Source organism: Eretmochelys imbricata, chromosome 9, assembly GCF_965152235.1.
Source record: "Eretmochelys imbricata isolate rEreImb1 chromosome 9, rEreImb1.hap1, whole genome shotgun sequence".
Taxonomy (NCBI): Eukaryota; Metazoa; Chordata; order Testudines; family Cheloniidae; genus Eretmochelys; species Eretmochelys imbricata.
The window spans coordinates 74788956-74808847 of NC_135580.1; the positions used below are offsets into that span (position 1 = coordinate 74788956).

General features: G+C 36.6%; 1 protein-coding gene across 3 annotated transcripts in view; it reads left to right on the plus strand.

The window, feature by feature from the left end:
- The window catches only part of RPS6KA6 (ribosomal protein S6 kinase A6), a 73174-nt gene extending 53661 nt beyond the window's left edge, over positions 1–19513 (plus strand). For 2 of the 3 annotated variants that reach the window (XM_077826060.1, XM_077826059.1), the window contains 9 exons: positions 1914–2038; positions 2368–2493; positions 3279–3368; positions 5387–5545; positions 8583–8744; positions 10002–10078; positions 13156–13273; positions 16557–16697; positions 18596–19513. In XM_077826060.1, coding sequence (XP_077682186.1) covers positions 1914–2038; positions 2368–2493; positions 3279–3368; positions 5387–5545; positions 8583–8744; positions 10002–10078; positions 13156–13273; positions 16557–16697; positions 18596–18721 — 1124 coding nt within the window. In that variant the 3' untranslated portion in view covers positions 18722–19513. The remainder of the gene's footprint in view (positions 1–1913; positions 2039–2367; positions 2494–3278; positions 3369–5386; positions 5546–8582; positions 8745–10001; positions 10079–13155; positions 13274–16556; positions 16698–18595) is intronic. The other variant, XR_013347081.1, reaches the window with a different exon arrangement.
- Positions 19514–19892: the final 379 nt, after the last annotated feature.

Below are 19892 nucleotides of genomic sequence, written 5' to 3' on the forward strand. Positions count from 1 at the left end.
TCATTTCCTTATCCTTTACAAACCATCCTAACCTCAGTGCAGGCCCCAGAGAGGAGCATTCTTAGTCAGTGAATCATTTTCTCCCATTCATCCCCTCCTAGCTGCTGGAGAGAGAAACTGCAGAGAAAGTGTTTTTTCTTTGCCTTCTCCTCTAAGTGGATAAGATGAGAGGAAATTGAACAGCAACACATTTTTCTTCTATTCTATTTTGACCAATGTGTGTTAGAGGGTAAGAGCTGCCAGACAGTCATGGAGAGAAAGAACTGTTCTTTTTTTAAGTGATTGATATCCAGCTAATGGGATTGTATTTAGTAGTAGACATTGAATATTTCTGCTAAAATGATTAGCACTGAAATTTTTAATATCAATTCTGTTGTAATTTCAAAATTAGCACCCCATTGTAATGAATTAGTGCCCTTCACCCTCATAAAGGTATTGTACCAGCCTGTCTATAGATCAGGAAGACAGCAGTACGTTTTATTTGGTTTCACATTATAAGAGATTATTTTTCCAACTGTAAGAGCTGGGAACCATTTTTATATTAAAAGCCTTGATTCTGCAGAATGTGTGCCTATTACTGGGACTAGTTAATACAATTGTTGGAGCAGATCTGTCCTATGTCTGAGTCTTTGACATTGCTTGTGAGCCTAGATATGTTAATACATAGTTCTTCACATCTTGTCAAAAGTGAAGTGAAGATGACTCTGACATCCTAGTCCCTTGTGAATATTTGAGTATATTTCAGGATCACTATCCTCAACAGCTGGAAATAATTTGGCTCAATTACATTTTTGATGGGTTTACTATTTCTTTTGCCCAGTCAAATTTGAATTTAGGTGAAATCCAGGTTTGAGAGATGAGGGATTTTTCCATGTCAGCATTGAGGTGCAGTGGTAAAATTCAATGTGTGAGGAAAGTAAAATGGTATGTTAATGTTTTGCCTGACTTGAGCCAGTGCTATCAAATCAATTTTAGGAGTGCTTCAAGTAAACTTGTGTAAATATCTTTTGTGAAGTCATCTTTTAAATACCTTTTAGAAAGGACTACACAGTGAAACGTTTTTGTTCTAATGTTCAGTCACTCAATTAAGGCTTATAATCATTACTGTTCAGCAATTAGTATGTTCATTTAAGGGTCCCTTTTATAAATCTCCCCTTGAGGGTTTCATCTGGACTTTAAAACCAGGTACCTGGTTTGTTGGCCACGTGAGGTATTATCAGCAGTTTGTATTCCAATATAGCTCTTAAGTTTACATACATATGTTAAAATACTTCTGGGCCAAATTGCGCTTTATTTGTGTTTAGACAGGGTACAGTGAAGTTAGAGTTGCACACAGTGTACACTGGGGAAGATCTTGGCTCTCATGACTTTTGAAACATATCACTACATTCTTCAAGTATTGGCTCCATGGATCCCTGTATTTCTGCCATGCCCACATCTATGGTTCTATATTTGAAACTTCTAGCAAGTAGTGCCCTCGTATGCACCCTTTTTGACTCCACATACTTGAGCTCGCTACTATGCATGAAACCGTGGCACCAGTCTTTAGTCCTTCTTTGTGAATAATCAGGTTGTTTTTTGGAGAGAATAGATGAAATTACATGTATTCTAGTTTACGTACAACTACATCTTGTAGTTTTAAAAAAAAAAAAGTGTGTGGGGGGGCAAGCATGTATTTCATTTAGCATGTGATACTGTTAAACTAAGTAAAAGTGAGAATATAAGTGAAAGGTGATATATTGGCACCCTGACTACATCTTATAGTTCAGAACCAATTCCACTTTCTTGTATTTTCCTCAAAATACTTTTAAGAACATACCTGTGGTAAACACACACAATAGCTTAGCTTGAATATACTGTAGTAACAGAATACTCTTCAGATTCTAATTAAACCATGTGTACTTAACAATTAGATTCTCCAGGAGTTCCACCTAGTGCTAACGCGCATCAGCTGTTCAAAGGATTTAGCTTTGTTGCAACTACTGCCATAGAAGATCATAAAATTTCACCCCTCACCAATATATTGCCAATAGTACAGGTAAAATTTATTTTTCTTGGTATAGATATTTCTTAACTGAAATGCCTAAAGCTGATCTATATATTGATAGTTAACCTCCATTCTCCTCTGTTGGAAAGACCCTTATATCGACAGAGCAGCACCAAAACCCTTGTAATATATATAAACATTATGTGCAGCAATTTAAAGTAATCCAGTGTCAAAAATCAAGTTGAATGTCTCTTTAAATGCAAATTTCAAAAGGAAAAAACTGCAAAGTAAAGAAAAATGTGCTGCTTGAGAAAGTAAAAATCGTGTTTTGGTTAAAGTACAGTTTATTGTTTTAAAATGCAGTTTATATTTGTTTAAAGCAACTTCATGGAAACAGTGCACAGTTCACTGATGTGTATGAGCTGAAGGAGGATATTGGTGTTGGCTCCTACTCTGTTTGCAAGAGATGTGTGCACATAGCTACCAATATGGAGTTTGCCGTGAAGGTACTTGGTGTAAATTCTCTTTTGGTATTTGAATAGTTGCTCCACAGTCGAGTCATGTATCTTTTTAATGTACTAGTAAGTAAAGAGACCCCTTTTTTTTCCTTTTTTTAACCTAATTTTTCAGTCAGCGTAATGTTGTATGTACTTTGAGAAGTGAAAAAGAGTAAATTTTTCCATTCAGCTAAATTTTGTATTTGCTTTTACCATTATTTCTTGTTAGAGGGAAGGTTGCCATCAAACTTTGCTGGAAAAAGACTTATGGAACAATATATCCAATTATTTGAAACATAATTCTGTTAGCTTTGAAATTACTTCAGTTATCACATGTTTAGTTAGACTGAATAGACATACTGTTAAATGTTCCCTTTTCCTTTTTTCTTTAACCTTACAATAAGAGTACAACAAAGGTGAGATCAGTGGGCTCTTTAGGTGAGGAAGTGGGGAGGAGGGAAGTAGGAATATTTAGGATAGTCTGATAAATTCACTAATATCTTCAAATTAGAGCAATTTTCAATATATGCTAGAACTTGTTTGTAACTATTAACCTCAAGCTTTAAGTGAATAGGCTGGATAATGTCATTCATGACTACTAAGGATGAAGCATGAAAGTAAAGAGAAATAATGTGTGACTTTTATAGTCAAAACTGCTGTCTTCCTCAGTTTGAAAATTCTTGTTACTTGTAGCTTTTGTGGTCTCTTACCCTAAATCCGGGATTTTCATCCATTTTGCCTCTGAGGAAATACTTCATTTAACATTGACGCCTTTTCCACCATTTATTTCACAGATAATTGATAAAAGTAAGAGAGATCCCTCAGAAGAAATTGAGATTTTGATGCGCTATGGACAACATCCTAATATAATTACTTTAAAAGATGTATGTACTCTCTTTAAATTTTACAATTCTTACCACAGAGCAGTCAAACAGTAAATAAAATAACGGTTGGGTAGGGATCCCATGTTTTGCGTTTCCAGTAAAATATACTGGAAACAATACTTAGTTTAAAAAAGGTAAAATATTTTAAATATGGCATATACTGTTACTTAAAATTATATCTTAATTTTTTTGCAAAGGTGCCAGGTTTTGGGAGACTCAAAATGTTTTTGGCCTTTGCTAATTAATTAATTAAATTCGTAAATGATTCTGGGCTTTAAAGGTGACCCTGCAAAGAAAAGAAAATTCTGCACTTACTTGCTTTTATTTCCACTTTCCCTCCCATTTGAAATTCAGATTTTGTTATGTTTCTACTGGAAGATTCTGTAGACAGCTAGAGAGCTAGTAGAGTTATGATACCATAATTAATTAATGGAATTTGTGCATGTGAGAGGGGATGGGATTTTTAGATACTAATAATGTCTTGGTTTTTGTTTAATGTCGATTTAACTCAAAATGCCAACAGTTAAAAGATCTACTTTTGAAAGAGTCAACACTTACACACTTTAAACTGATGGCTCAGGCCTTGTCTACAGTACGGGGGAATTCGATCTAAGCTACGCAATTTGAGTTACATGAATAGCGTAACTCAAATCAATGTGGCTTAGATTGACTTACCGCGGGGTCCCCACTACGCGATGTCGACGGGAGATGCTCTCCCGATGACTCCCCCTACTCTTCCCGATCTGGTGGAGTACAGGAGTCGACAGGAGACCTATCTGCGGTTGATTTAGCGGGTCTTCACTAGACCTGCTAAATCAACCGCCGATACGTGGATTGCTGCTTATCAATCCCCCCGTAAGTGTAGACAAGCCCTCAGTAAGCTTCCACTGTAGTGCTCTGGCATTCCAAAGAATTCTGTTAGCAGAAATTTTAAAAAGGACCAAAAAAATACTCCTGCTATTTCTAAGGTTTAAAAAAACCAAACCAAACCAAACAAAAAAAACCCCCAAACCAAGCAGAAACCAAGTTCATTGGGGCTTTCATCATTAGCTATAAAGAACCAAAATGCCACTCCCATTTCAGTGGGTGGAAAATTGATGGGCCACTGGAGATTGGGACAGTCACAGTTGAACAAGGGTGGAGAACACATGGTAGAGGGATACAGGGGTGATTCTTCCCATTTAGAATCTCTAGCCGCCCTTTGGCTAACTGCAGTTGTTATTCCATATGTTTTGCCAGCGCATGGGGAGCTTATTTAGTTTTTTAAAATAATAACAAAGAGCCCTACGTTATATAAATAAATGTAAAGTTCTATGGCTGCCTGAACAGTTTTAATATATGCATCTGAGTCTGATATTGGAAGCTTGTATTTGCCATCCTTATCTCAGCTGAACACCCGATATGATGTTGCTCTAATGGAGAAATAAACTACTTAAGATGCGTTATATTAAGTGCCGTCACTCAAAATTGCATCTGATAAAAGTACGGAGAAACAAAATGCTTCTTCCCAGGGCAGCACAGGTTCATAGACTGACTGAATGAATCCCAGAATCATCATTTAATGACCCACTACCTTCACATTGCATAAGAATGGCCATGCTGGGTCAGACCAAAGGTCCATCTAGCCAGTATCCTGTCTTCCAACAGTGACCAATGCCAGGTGCTCCAGAAGGAATGAACAAAACAGATAATCATAAAGTGATCCATTCCCTCTTGCCCATTCCCAGCTTCTGGCAAACAGAGCCAGGATGGGCAAGGATGGTGTCCCTAGCCTAATAGGTATTGATGGACCTATCCTCCATGAATTTTTCTAGTGCAGTGAGATGTAAGGTTTCTTTAGTCCTTGTGCCATGAGGCGTGAATTTTCAGTTGAAGAATTAAATTTTGCAATACCTGTCTGTATTCATATACACTTAAAAGATTGAGAGGACTTTTTTTATTTAGTGCTTAAAATTCTTAGAACGTATATTTAATTGTGAATTGTTCAAATGAGTGTGTATGTTTTTAAACTTCTGCAGGTATATGATGATGGCAGATATATTTACCTGGTCACTGAATTGATGAAGGGAGGAGAGCTGCTTGATCGGATTCTCAGACAAAAGTATTTCTCAGAACGGGAGGCTAGTGCTGTATTGTACACTATAACTAAAACAGTTGACTACCTTCATTGTCAAGGAGTAAGTGATACATATTATGTCATGATTGTATTTATACTTTGTGTAATTAACAATCATATTTTCTTTGTTTCTTACAAATTTTTGTTGACTTGTTAGTACATGAACACATTATGAAGAGAGTTGAGACTTCATTTGCGTACAACATAATTAAAGCTTTATGCATAATTTATAAAAAGTCTTGCTGGAAAATTAGTTGGATTACACAACCTTTAATTATCCTACATCTCCATGGAGGGTGAGGAAGAGGAGTACTTTTCTGTATTTCATACCAAGATTTCAGTTTTGACTCATGCAGTTAGACAAAGAAAAATCTTTTTGCTCCTCTAATGGAAGACTAGAATGCAAAGTTATTCTAATATGAAGTATTTAATTCCTGTAGAATAATTATGTAAAATAAATTAGTATTTAAACCACCAGAAACAAAGTTTTCTGTAGAAATGTGCCGCCCAAAGATCTGATTGTGTATGTGAACTTCAAGTATACAAACAGTTTACTCAGTTATTCTATTTAAAATTGATCTGAATTATTAGAACTATCCAGCTGGAAATACCAATTGGGTTATATCACTGCCATAATCTGATTTTTATTTATAATGACCAGATAATGCTTAATCCCCTTGAAGAGCTCAGCCAGATAACTACTTATATATACTAATGAGGTTTGTGCATCACACAGCACGAAGTGGGCATTTTGTGGAAGTCTGATTTCATTTTGTTATGAATTTCTGCTTTCATTATATACACATCTGTACAATCTGTATGTTTTAGTTAATACACATTGTTGTTAATACAAAGCCACTATCAACTCAGAATAAAATGTAGTTGAATTTTAACTACAGTATTATATTTATTCACCTACAAGGCCCCAGCTTTTAGTTTGTAGTCTGTTAAACCTGTAATGCTACTAATGCATTTATCTTTATATACATGTTTTTTCAATAATATACTCCAATTTTAATAGCTTTTAAAATGTTTAAAGCACATGCTTAGTACTAGAAATGTTTTTATGCCAGAGATTTTTTTTAATTACACATTTATTTGCAGGAATATTTAGTGGTGAGAGTTCATCCATATATGTATCTTATAAAAGTCCTATTGCAAAGTGACTTTTAAGGGTTCAAAATCTAGTTAACTGAGTGCACCAACTTTTCACTTTTTGGAGATGTCTAGATCACAAATGAGATTGGTTATCTTAGTCTTATTCGAAATGTCCACATGCAACCATGTAAGCGTGTTAAAATTCAGATAAATGAAGCCTTCTGGTAAAAAATATTTATTAAAGATAATGATTGAGGTATATTACCAGAGTTGTGTGAGGATGCTGACCTAGTACCTCTCTTTCTCTCTTGCTCAAGAGTAGGATTATTGGCTATAAAGTATCTACTCACATGAGTAAAGACTATTTAGATCAGAAATTGTTGCAAGATTGGGCCCCCTGTATATGTGGAACGCTATCACTAAAGATATCTAACACCCAAATAGTAAAGCCAAAATGAACACGAATATCCTCCTATCAAGTAATAGAATAATTAATAAATGTACAAACCCTCACATTTTCTTGAAATTACTGAATTGAACACAAGATGCATCATAAGATTATGGCAAGATAGTTTGATTCCATTTGTACAAACCTAGATTCAGTAATGAACACAGGCATCCCGCTACTTAGAGTAGTTTACACTACAGGCTGCACTTTTGATAAAATGAAAGCCCATTTAGGAGTTCTGATTTTATGTAGTAATTACATTTTTCCAAATCTTACAGGGTTAAATTATATGCAAACAAGTAACTGTTAAATTGTTATATGTAACACTGCCATATTTAGTACAAAACCATATGTATGGGGCAATGAACGAAACAAGAGAAGGATCTTTTTATGTTGTGTAGAAATACTGGTAACTTTTTCATAATCCATTTCAATCCTAGGCTCTTTCTCTTCTTGTGTTAGGGAGGTTATCACTTTATTGCAAGCTTTCCTAGCATCATCAGACAGGGAATATGTCTTATCCAGTACAGGAGATTTATCTTTTCAGTAATTAAAACAATAATTTTATGCCTATGATTATACACTGTTTATTTCAAAGAGTTATTTCCCAGATTTAGCCCTGTTAACAAGGTCAGGAAAGAACTTTAGAAGAAAAGTTGCTTTTTCATTTGGTCTTTCATAAGTTTTTAAGTAAGAAGTTTAATTTAATTGTTACTTAAAGTATCTGACATCACATCAGTGCTAATGACCTTTCATAGATTAGAATGTAAATGGTATTTCAAATAGAAAAATTATATACTTTATCATAAATAATCATTTAACGTAGTAACAATCATACTGTTCTGATAGCTTATGACATGGAGTAGGTTTTATTTCTCAGTTTGGGGTGGGGGGGGGGTCAATAAAGGGTAATTGCATCTTTACCATGATTTGGGAGCTCTCCTATGTAAAAGTGGCAGAGTCCTGTGGCACCTTATAGACTAACAGACGTATTGGAGCATAAGCTTTTGTGGGTGAATACCTACTTCGTCAGATGCATGTAGTGGAAATTTCCAGCATGAGATTTCCACTCCATACGGCTAAATGCAGTGCTTTGCATGGTGTCAAGTATCAGAGGGGTAGCCGTGTTAGTTTGGATCTGTAAAAGCAGCAGAGTCCTGTGGCACCTTAATAGACTAACAGACGTATTGGAGCATAAGCTTTCGTGGGTGAATACCCTCTTCGTCGGATGCATGTAGTGGTAAATGCAGTGCCTTACTTATGCTCCAGTACGTCTGTTTGTTAGTCTATAAGGTGTCACAAGACTCTTTGCTGCTTTTACAGATCCAGACTAACACGGCTACCCCTCTGATACTCCTGTGTAATGTTACTTTAAAAGATATAGAATTTCTGGAGTTACATCATGTACTTTAAGTAATTGTATGGATCACTATTGTGCTACCTTCATAGAACAGTTACAGGTAAGGAAGTTACATATTTTTGCAGATGTGCCCTATAAACATTTGTTATCTTTACAAGTATTATACTTTGAAGTCTATTTATTTTTTTAAAGGTAGTGCATCGAGACCTTAAGCCAAGTAATATTTTATATATGGATGACTCAAACAATGCTGACTCCATCAGGATTTGTGATTTTGGATTTGCAAAACAACTTCGAGGGGAGAATGGACTTCTTTTAACTCCTTGCTACACTGCCAACTTTGTAGCACCAGAGGTATCTTCAGCAGTTTAATATATTGACTTTATATGTACCATTCTGACTCTTGAAGAAACCATGTTCCACCATTATAACCTTTCTGAGATGGACATATTTTTCTACTAAAAGGTGTGAACAACACATTTAATTGTTCCAACCCTTGTTCTCCTTTCCCCTAAACTTATCTATAAATGTCATTCACGGTCTGTACATAAGTCTTCACGATGGCTTTTATTTAATACAAATAAGATGTTCTCTTCCTTTGGAATTTGAAAGAATGACTTAATGAGAAATTTGAGACAAATTTATTTCCTAGCTTAATGGGCTAAAATTAATCAACTCTACACTCTTTCCTTGCTGTGTAACCAACATTTAGATCCCTTTTTGTCCTACAAAATATTGATTTGATACTGTCTACATTGTGGGCTTGTGGACTCCTTCCTCAGTTTTACTCTTAGTATTAATAGCAATTTCCCAAAACCGCTAGAAGTCATTGTTACACTAAAATGGCTGTTACAGTTAAAAAGGGAAGCATCCAGTCATGACAGTGCTCTGGTTATGTTTCCAGAGTGGTGATCTTAAATATTGCCATCCTAAGTCTCAAAAAGATTAGTTCCAAATAAATTCCAGAGACTCTAATTTAGGTGATATACCGTTCTAATTACAACTTCAACATTTTTATCTTCTCTTTAAATATTTGTCCAGGAAATGCATTTAAAATACTCGTGTCTTTTTTCCTCATTTTTCCCAAGCTTTTTTCCTTAGCGACAATGTTGCTTGTATTCTGCATCTTTAGATTGTATCAACTGTGCCATGTGCGTCTAGTATTACAGTGAGATCTTTAAAGAGAACACGTTCCTTCAGAGAATGAGAAATGTCACAATAAAAGACACTGAAAGTATTTTCCTTTTATATCTGTCCTTAAAGCTCACTGGGATACAATACTGCAGACCTTAATCTTGAAATTGTTTCTATGGGAGTTTTCCATGATTAAGGACAGTAGGATCAGGTTCTTGGGTTTCCAGCACAATATTACTGTCAGTGTGTTTGTGCTGATGATCTCTCAAGGAGTGGCTCAAACCAAATAAAATGGTGGTAGTGGCCCCCAGTAGGAGGACACAAGCATGTTTTAAAAATATTTATACTGGCTATCTATATTTAAGTATATTTGTTATATTTCTGTTTTGGTTTTAAGAAAGAATGTTGGGATTGGCTACCCTTACTGTAGTTCTTTACATGCAGCAAATAAAACTTTAACAGATCTTTGTTTTATAGGTTCTCATGAGACAGGGATATGATGCTGCTTGTGATATCTGGAGCTTGGGTGTTCTCCTTTACACAATGCTGGCAGGGTAAGATTTTTCTCAGCTTTCAGATGTCATCTTAGTTTCCTGGAATTATTAGTATGATGTATACACACAGACATTCTGATATGACAGCAGCCCGAGATAGATTAGACATGATAATGAATGTAAAAGTTCTAGATTTTACAACTTGTTTGAAGGAAAATCTTTTTTTTCCTACTTGCAATAAGCTTTGTGTACAGTATCAGGCATTGTGGCATGCCGAGTAGCAGTCTTAAAATATATGGGTTGCAATATAAAGTATATTTTAATGGAAGGCTTCCATAATTCAGCAGTGTTCTTTGTGTTAACATTTAACATAAACTTGTGGAAATATTCAAAATCTAGAATCTGTTGCTTTCAATGTAATTGTGCTCCTGTCTGGAAAAAAATGTACCTAATATCGTTATAAGTAGTATCTAAGATTACTATAACTAAAATATGAGAAAAATGTTTCTCTATTTCATTTTTGCTTGATGTGTTTGACAGCCCTACGTATGTAGCTATTTTCACTGTTTGCTCTGAATAGCTAATTATCCTGGTCTGTATCTTTTGTATAGGAACAGGGGAAAGAACAGTGCTTAAAAATAAAAAAAAATGAGTACAAAACTACCAGATTTGGCAGGGAGATTTAGGGTCAGATACACAACTGTTTTTCTGATCAGATTTCAAGTGGCCGACATCCCTTAAAGGTTTTGATGTTGACACAAAAATCATACATTACATGGGTATAAAACATTACATTAGATGGGTTTTGAAATCTCTAAATTACAGCATTATGGAAAAAATGAACTGAGTTACTTTCTTTAGTAGCATCCAGATATAAATTGGTGCAATTTCTGTTGAAGTTGTCACAGCAAATAATAAACTGATACTGAGATTTAAAGCGAGGCTTTTAGTAAAATGATAGTACTAAAGATTAAGGATATGATACTACCACCTATTCCTTTTAGGCAGACAGTTGACTAAATTTTAGCAGCAAATTCAAATTTATAGATTCATATCTACCTATTTGAAGGAGTATATTAGTTGATTCATCAATGTGAATTTCAAAATATAAATATTTGTATTGTGACCCTAATGACAATATAGTGTGTAATTAATACTTTAAAAAATTGTGAAGTCAAACTCCTATTTAGCACACATTCTACCCTAGCTTCAGCATCAGAAATTTTGCAGATCAAGCGTTCATACTGTCTTTTTATAACTGCCTTTCAGTGAACAGGCCAAATTAGTTTTGTGTAAGGTTCTAGTGAACCTTCTGTAGACAGCTGCTTAGTGTTAAGATTTCATTCCCCAGAATGCTAATTCAAATTCACTGAATACAAAATCTGAAAATATAATGGTGCTGGGTATTTTGGGGATCTTCAGAGTAATCTCTCTGAGCTGGAATATCAGTGACACAAACATTTAGCAATAAACATGGAAAAACTTTCACAACCTGTCATAATATTCCTGGACAAGAATCCAACCCATTTTACTGAAATTTGAGGTACATACTGCTTCTCAGTGTGGCTATCCTATACCAATCTGCTAAAGGGGCATTGTGTTAATTGTTAGGCCAATTAAAGATGATTTTGCAAGAATACAGTACTGAAAGTAATAATCCTTAGAGGACATGCTCCTTATGACAAGAAATGGTAAATTTTGCTACATGAGTTTCACAATCTTTTAGTTGTCTGGCCATTATAGCTTTAATGCACAATGGACACTCACTAGTAGTAGCACACGAGTAAAAGACTGTAGCTGCCATTTAATTCTCTAACCTGTACTTCTCATCCCACTGTAACACTTTGAAAAAGTACTTCTCTGGACTGAAATGTCTCATTATTTGCAATCAAAAGATTAATATTTTTGCAACATCTGGAATGCAATTGATTTTTAAGATATAGAAAAGCAACAAAAATACGCAGGTTTCTGCTTTTCAAAGGGGCTTAATTTTGTGCCCTTCCAGGACCTGAAAGAGGATTGTTTTAGAACATTGTGGACTTTGTCCTCCATGAAAGCAGTTACATAACAAATGTCATAGGTTAATTCTTCAGCTTTAAACAAAACGTATGAAATAATTAACTTTTAAAAGATATTAATATTCAGTATGCACCAGGTACTTGACCCTCACTGTGTGTATCTTAAAATGTTAGTGTTAATGTATGTTATCCTCATGCTCATAGCTTGGGAAAGGCAAGAGGCTTCAATCACGAAGTTCTCAAAAATGCAGCTCTTTCTGGGTAGCAAGCAGTCATACATCTGGGATTAATAAATTATTGAAGTCACTGTAAATTACAATTGAAGGGTAGTTGCAAATGTTTGCAGACAGTGTCATTTGCTAATCTTGTACAAGTTTTACTCAGTGTTTGCTTCTGGACATGGAAGGAACAAGACAACGTAACATTCTCAGGAACTGTTCAGGTCTCTTGGATGTGGTTTATATTTAGTCATTTTAACTCTTCTGAGTGCTCCACAGTTGGATTCATGGTTACTAAGGGATCTGACTTTACAGGCAGAGACTGTTTCTTAAAACTTTCTAAAAGGTTCTGAAAACAGCTTTTCTGTAATTTGAACAATGAGAGCCTCCCAGACTGGAGTCTTATAACCAGTCCCAGTCGCGTTTTTTTTTGTATTTTCTGTCCATGATAAAAGGTGTAGACACATTTATGGGTTTCAGTCAGATTTCTTGGTCACTTCATTGCCATTCAGTTTAAAAAGTGTGACTTTACGTGAGGATATTCCTGGTCATTTCTGTTTGTGAAACATTTCAGTTTAATTGATGAACTCTGGAATGGCAAGAATGTATAGCCTGCAAGTTGTTAACCTTTAGTTACTGTGGTCTTTGGTCTGTACTTCATTTGTTCCACTGAATAAGCCACTGCAATGAGTAATAAGAAAAGTTTTTTTAAAGATTACATTTTCATGTATTTTTAGTAAATATCTGAAATCACATAATTTAGTTGTTGTAACAAACCACAGCAGTGTCATAAGCATTTAGACAAAATGACAGTGCTTTCTGAAGATTTGCTTACATCATGTTTCTTTATAGATTTCATATACATGTAATCCTTTCTTTGCTTGTAATTTTTTTTAAATAGCTATACTCCTTTTGCCAATGGTCCCAATGATACTCCTGAGGAAATCCTGTTACGAATAGGCAGTGGAAAATTCTCTTTAAGTGGAGGCAACTGGGACACTGTTTCAGATGCAGCAAAGGTGTAAATATATTTTATCTTCTATAGTACCATCTAGGTACAAGCAAATATATGTTAAACTTGATCAGATATCTGACTAGTATAACTTAACTCTTAGCCATTATATCTTGGTCTATTTTTGTCTGTGTATGGAACCTGTGGGTATATTTTTTGATGATTTCTGATGCTAGGGCTATATCAAGCTACATTTTTAACAAGGGGAGAATGTTTTACGGTGCCTCACAAAGCCCACATGCTCTGTATAAGAGGTTTGGGATGTGTTCTACAACTTCTGTCTTGCTGGAAGACTTTCAGGAGTTTTTGGAGGACAAAGATGTGATGTCATATTTCAGGGCTAAAACCGGAGTTGTATTTCCAGCAGAGTCAGCTGATGTGGGATGGATATTGTGTGAGACTACTTAAATCTGATTCCTGTTGAGTTGGGGCTACCTGATTCTTGTTTGGCACTATTAACAACATATTATTATGGACTCCAAATTCACAAAGTCAGAAGGATGAAAGCTTAATGTTTTACTGTATTGATGTGAACTGGAAAACCAAAATGAGAAGTGTTAAGCCAAAATTGCTGTACTGAATGTTCTTGCTGATAAAGGTTGATTTCAGTAGAGAAATAAGTTTTTTACTGACTTTTAAAATTCACCCCACCTCTACAAAATAATGTTACCTTCTGGTTTACTGAAGGTGTTCCGGAATGTAAATACTAACTACTTATTACTACTAAGTTTTGTGTTCCATGGTATTTTGTGATTGCACAGGACAATGCATTCTGGGATACAACCAATAAGCTAGAAGCCAAGAGAAGTTTAAAGGAAAAAATGTTTTAAAGGGTTAGTTATAAATGTCTTTGAATTTCCCCATAACCTGTCTAATGAGGATATTCAGCACAAAAATCTGAGTGATTTTAAAATAGCTCCCTAAAATTAACCATCACCAAGCCTGTCAGTTGACTGACGTGAAGACTGCAGCTCAGGTTTCAGTCTGGCTTACAAATGTGACTTTTCAGATTCTTCTAAGACTTATTTTTTTCCAGTAAAAAGTTGGAAAGACTGCATCTGATAATACCCAATGGAAAAACCAGGAGGAAAATACTTCCAGAAAAAGGAAAAACTGTTTCTTGTATGTCAATAAAGACATATCAAAAGTAACAGTTTTTATGTGGCAATTCACATTTAAATCAAATAATGTGTTGTTTAGGATTTGCTTGACTTCAGAATTTTAACTAGAAAATTAAAATAGAAGCATAAAAAGTTGAAAAAAATTTGTAAATACTCCAGGTGGAAAACTTTAAATTTCAGTGAAATATAATGACATGATAGTGGAGAAAAACATGGAAAATCTACTCAGATTAATAATCAAAACACAAACGATAATAAGGATATGACTCAAATCAACAAAACAAGAAAAAATAGTTGACTGCCATCTATTTATTCTGAGTATTTCAACATGTAAAGTTGCCTCTTACTCACAATGTTTAGATGCTACCAAGTTTTTGGTTTGGGAGCAAACATTCCACTGCAATTTTTGCATCTCCTGTGGTGAATGTTTTGCTAGTCAGTGAAAATCAACTGGAGGAACTAATCTATTTTTTCATGACCTAGCTATGTGAACTGCAAAAGTAATCACACAGTGTCAATGGTAAAAAATAGGTTATTTTAAATCTCCCAGTTTTAGTAATCTAAAATGGTGCTAGTATAATTATAAATTTTAACCCATTAGTAGGTTAATAGACTTTAAAGCTACAAAGGGACCATTATTGATCATCTAATCTTACTTCCTTAATGCTGGCGGTAGCATTTTACTCATAATTCCCACATCAAACCCATAGCTTATGACATCTTTTAAAAAGATGTTAAATCTAGATTTAAAGACTGTTCAATTAGTTATTGCTTAGTTTTATCTAATTTAAAATAAAATTTATTTCTAATCTGAGTTTTAGCTTCAGCCTCCAGTCATATGGTACTAAGTCAAATGCATTGCACAAGTCTAGGTATATTGTGTCAACATGGTTACCTTTCTCAACCCAACTTGTAATTTAATCAAAAATGATATCAGATTTGTTTGATACTACCTGTTTTTCCATAAAATATTGTTGAGTGGCACTAATCTACCATCATGTATCAGCCATTCCTTGATTTCACCAGGATCAGTGTTGGCCTATAGTTACCCAAGCCATTCAGTTTACCCTTTTAAAGTTCTGGCACATTAGCCTTTTTCCAGCCATCTGAAAATTTCCTAGTAATTCAGGATTTGTTAAAAATCAACATCAGTGGTTAAGAGAGATCCTTGGACAGTTCTTTTAATACTCAGGTGCAAATTATATTTTAAAATGTTGAACCATAGTAGCTGTTTAACATCCAACTTAGTTACTGCTGGAAAAAGCAAAAAAATCATCACTGTGAGATGTGAATGCATCACCCAGCTTCTTTCCAAAAGCCACATAAATATTTACTGAACACTTCTGCTTTTTGTTTCATTAGTGACAATTTTCCCATCTCTGTTAGTAAGAGACCTATACCATTACTAGGATTTATTTTGTTATATTTTTTTAAATGCCTTGTATTGTCCTTACTCCAATTGCTCAGTAATCATTCTTTGTTCTTGCTTTTGTTGATATCCTTCATTCCACCTATTAATGTTCTAATTAATCTGTTCTCTCTCCCACCTTCCTTTGACCAACCTTGCAAATTGCGTGTTAACTTAAATAGCACTTTCTTAATACTCCAACAGGGCAAAACCAAATGTACGCTTCTGGTCAATTTTAGCTTTCAAGTTTGTACCTTAAAGTGGAAAAACTTTAGAGGCATATCACTATATTTGAGTTTTAGATTTTGCAGCTGGTAGTCCAGACATTAATTATATAGTGGGAGTGAGGAGGAGCATCTGCCACTAGAAAAAATGCATCCAAGGCAAATGGATTGCTTATTTGTTTGTTCTGGGTTAATGCTAACGATTTCTGTCCTTGTTCTTAAAGATGATGGGATTCATAAGCAAACCAAAATATGAAAAATCATGAACATTCTAATAAGGCTCTATTTAGAATGAACGCTCACTCTGTTAACAGACTTCATTGTACCTATATAGTGTCACACATTGTATTCAGACATTTGAAGTGTCAAGACCTAGAATGCCCCACTTCAGCTATTGATTTTCTTCTTTGGTGTGGCTTTTTGGATCCTTCCAGATGAATTAAATGGCTTTTTTCATGTTAGTAATTAACACTAACTTTCTGGCACTTTATATTTGTATGTAACAACTGTATATGTGTTTTTATTATTTTAATCTAGGACTTGCTATCCCATATGCTTCATGTAGATCCACATCAACGATATACGGCAGAGCAAGTATTAAAACACTCGTGGATAGCCTGCAGGGACCAGTTGCCTCATTATCAGCTAAACAGACAAGATGCACCACATCTAGTTAAGGTAAAACAAAAAGTCCTCCAATATGTGTGAGCTTAACACTTCTGAGAGAAAAGCAGTCTTTTTCTGACTCTAATTATCATCTGCCTAAATTCCAGTTGCAGTTTCAGCTGGATATAGGATGGCTTTTCACTTCCTGTCCTAAACTGCAGATATGGCTTTGGGGATTTTTCAATTTTTTTTTATTAGAGAGGATGTTAGCATTGAAATAAGGACCTTTTTGAAAAGGGGTTAATCCTTTTTCTTTCTCTCTTTCTTTCTATGTGCTTCACTTGAAGTTGTCCTTTCCATAGTTGCTCTGTTGCCTGAGGGGATGATACTTGTTCCCTCCTTCCCCAGTATTGCCAGTGAAGGAGAGCCCTATGGAGGGTGTTGGCAGAGGAAATGAGGAGGAGGGCAGTTGTTCCCAGGTTTGCTCCCCTGCCCAGAGAAGCCCCTCTGACCCATTTCTGTGGGATCAGGGACTTTGTAGATCACAAGGGAGTATGTGGAGTGAGAAGGAGAGTATCTACTGTTTGAAATGCCCCTAAGATATTGGGGACCTTTTTTGAACTATACTTCACTATATGCCCTTACCTTGGTTGATGGTCTTTGGTTCTTTTTGGCTCCTCAGTTGGATGCCAGAATATCCATGGCCACCAAAAACTCCAGTAGTACCAAACACGGAAGACTGGCAACTTAACAACTTGTGTTGCTATGAACACCTCACCCAGTCATCCATTCTATACTGGCTCCTCATTGAATGCAGAGTTCAACGTCTCTGTCCTTGTATTCAAAGCCTCCTTGGGGATTGGCCCTAGTTACCTGAGAATCACCTCTGCATCCATTTTTTTGCAACTGTGACCTCCCACTATGTAGAACAATGAAACTGTTGAAGGTAGTTCATGATAGAAATTTCTCAGGAGCTGGTCCTAGACTATGGAACCAGCCACTTTCAGAGCTAAATGCTGAACATCTTTCTTAGAATTAGCATTCTCTCCGTCATGTCACAATGCACACTCTCAGTCATAAACATTCAAACGAAATGTTGACAAACTGATCGAGCTTCCAGCTTGAGGAGACTTACCTGCACTAGCTCTGATCAAGCTAGTATGCTAAAAATAGCGTAGCTGCGGCAGCACAAACACAAAGAAGAGCTAGCTACCCTGAATATATACCTAGCATCTCAGACAGGAGCATCTCAGGCTGGCTAGCCCCTCCTGGTGCGCGCAGGGCTCTACCAGGAACCACAGCAGCAGAAGGAGCAGAATGTGCAGCTCTTCCAGCATGGCTGTACTGTCCCAAGCCCTGTCCTCCGACGGGGCTGCTGTACAAACCCCAGACAGGACTCGAGAGACAGCTGCATGGAAGGGATGGGGGCAGTACAGCCGCGCCCAGCAGCCACACTTTCTGTTCCTTTCGCCGCTGCTGTTCTGGAGAGCCCTGCAGTTCAGAAGTCTCCAGCACAGCGAGAGAAGGACAGAGGCCCTCCCCGCAGTAATGTGGGATGGATGATGGGGAGAGTGCGTGAGCCCTGGGCTGGGGGCGGGATCATGTGGGGAGGCCACTGGTGCCCCTCCTTTGTGTCCTTCCCCTGGGTGCAGCATACTGGTAAGAAATGAATTCTACTTGCACCGCTGGCTTCATGTACATAAAGAAATTTAATGGAAAGTGAAATAAATGTAACTGGGAAGAGGGAACAGACCTAAGGTCTATGAAGAACCCATGATCAGCAGCCGTGAGGACCCAGGCATAAATATTAATTATTCCTTTATCAACACAAGGTTTCACAAAAGTAATTCTGCCCGAATACACATTCTCTCTGTGGCTTTTCCAGGATTCATAAAGAATTAATATTTAACATTCAGTGTTTTCATTCCCAGATAACTTTTACAATCTTTGTGGATTTCATTGTTCTCTAGGGGGCCATGGCTGCCACATATTCTGCACTGAATCACAAGACATTTCAGCCAGTCTTAGAGCCTGTTGCAGCTTCAAGTTTAGCTCAACGACGGAGCATGAAAAAGCTAACTTCAACAGACTTATAGATCCATTGGGGCACCTTAGCCAAACTGGAGCAAAGGAAAAGCCAATAAGTGGCTCTATATCTGCCTGACCTGTGATCGAAAGACATATATGGTTTCCTGCTACACTACTTGAATTCTGTAAAAGTCCTTTTTTAAAAGAAAAAAATCCACAGGTTCAGGGGGATTCACACTGTGTTGTTTTACAGGCGGTGTCCATGTTTGTTTAACTTAAACATCAGGGTACATCACAAAGATCATGAGGAATTTCTGTACACTGTCCTTTCAGAGATTTGTTGCAAATATTCTTTACATACTGTATAGTTTTGCGGGGTTCATGAAGAAGTGGTTTAGGGGACCATTACCAATAACCAAGTTGTACGTAGAAAGTGTCAGCGTCCGTATTTTTACCATCAAACCCATTTGTAAAAAATCTGCAAATTCTTACTTAAATTACTTTGTAATTGGGCACTTACTAATGGACTCCATTCATTTAACTCATTGATGCTAGAAGACAAGACTGACCACCTTATTGTGCCAGTGCAAAATGCATTAGTGCTAATATGGGAGAGCTACACTTGCCTGGTGCCAAGAATTGAAAAGCTTTGTGTATAAATATTAAAAAATGGTGTACATCTGAGACATTGAACTTTGTCCATAAAATTAAAATGATCACTTGTGAACCATACAACTGGATAACAACTGACCTTGTTTAGGGAATGTGTGTGTCTAATGTCAGTATGTATTTCTGTCTGTAGCAGTGGTGGAAAACCTGTGGCCTGTCAGAGTAATCTGCTGGTGGGCTGAGACACACTTTTAGATTCACTGTCCGCAGGCACGGCCGCCCGCAGTTCCCACTGGCCGCGGTTCACTGTTCCTGGCCAATGGGAGCTGCGGGAAGTGGCGGCCAGCATGTCCCTGTGGCCCATGCTGCTTCTCACAGCTCCCATTGGCCGGGAATGGTGAACCACGGCCACTGGGAGCAGCAGGCGGCTGTGCCTGCGGATGGTCAATGTCAACAAACTGTCTGCGGCCTGCCAGCAGATTACCCTGACGGGCTGTGTGCGGGCCGCAGGTTGCCCACCACTGGTCAATAGTCATAAGCTTGGGGAAACACCCCTTGATTTCAACATAAAAGATCTTTGTGTTCTGTACTGAGCTATAAAAATGATTGTAAGTGTTCAAGAGTGAGAGC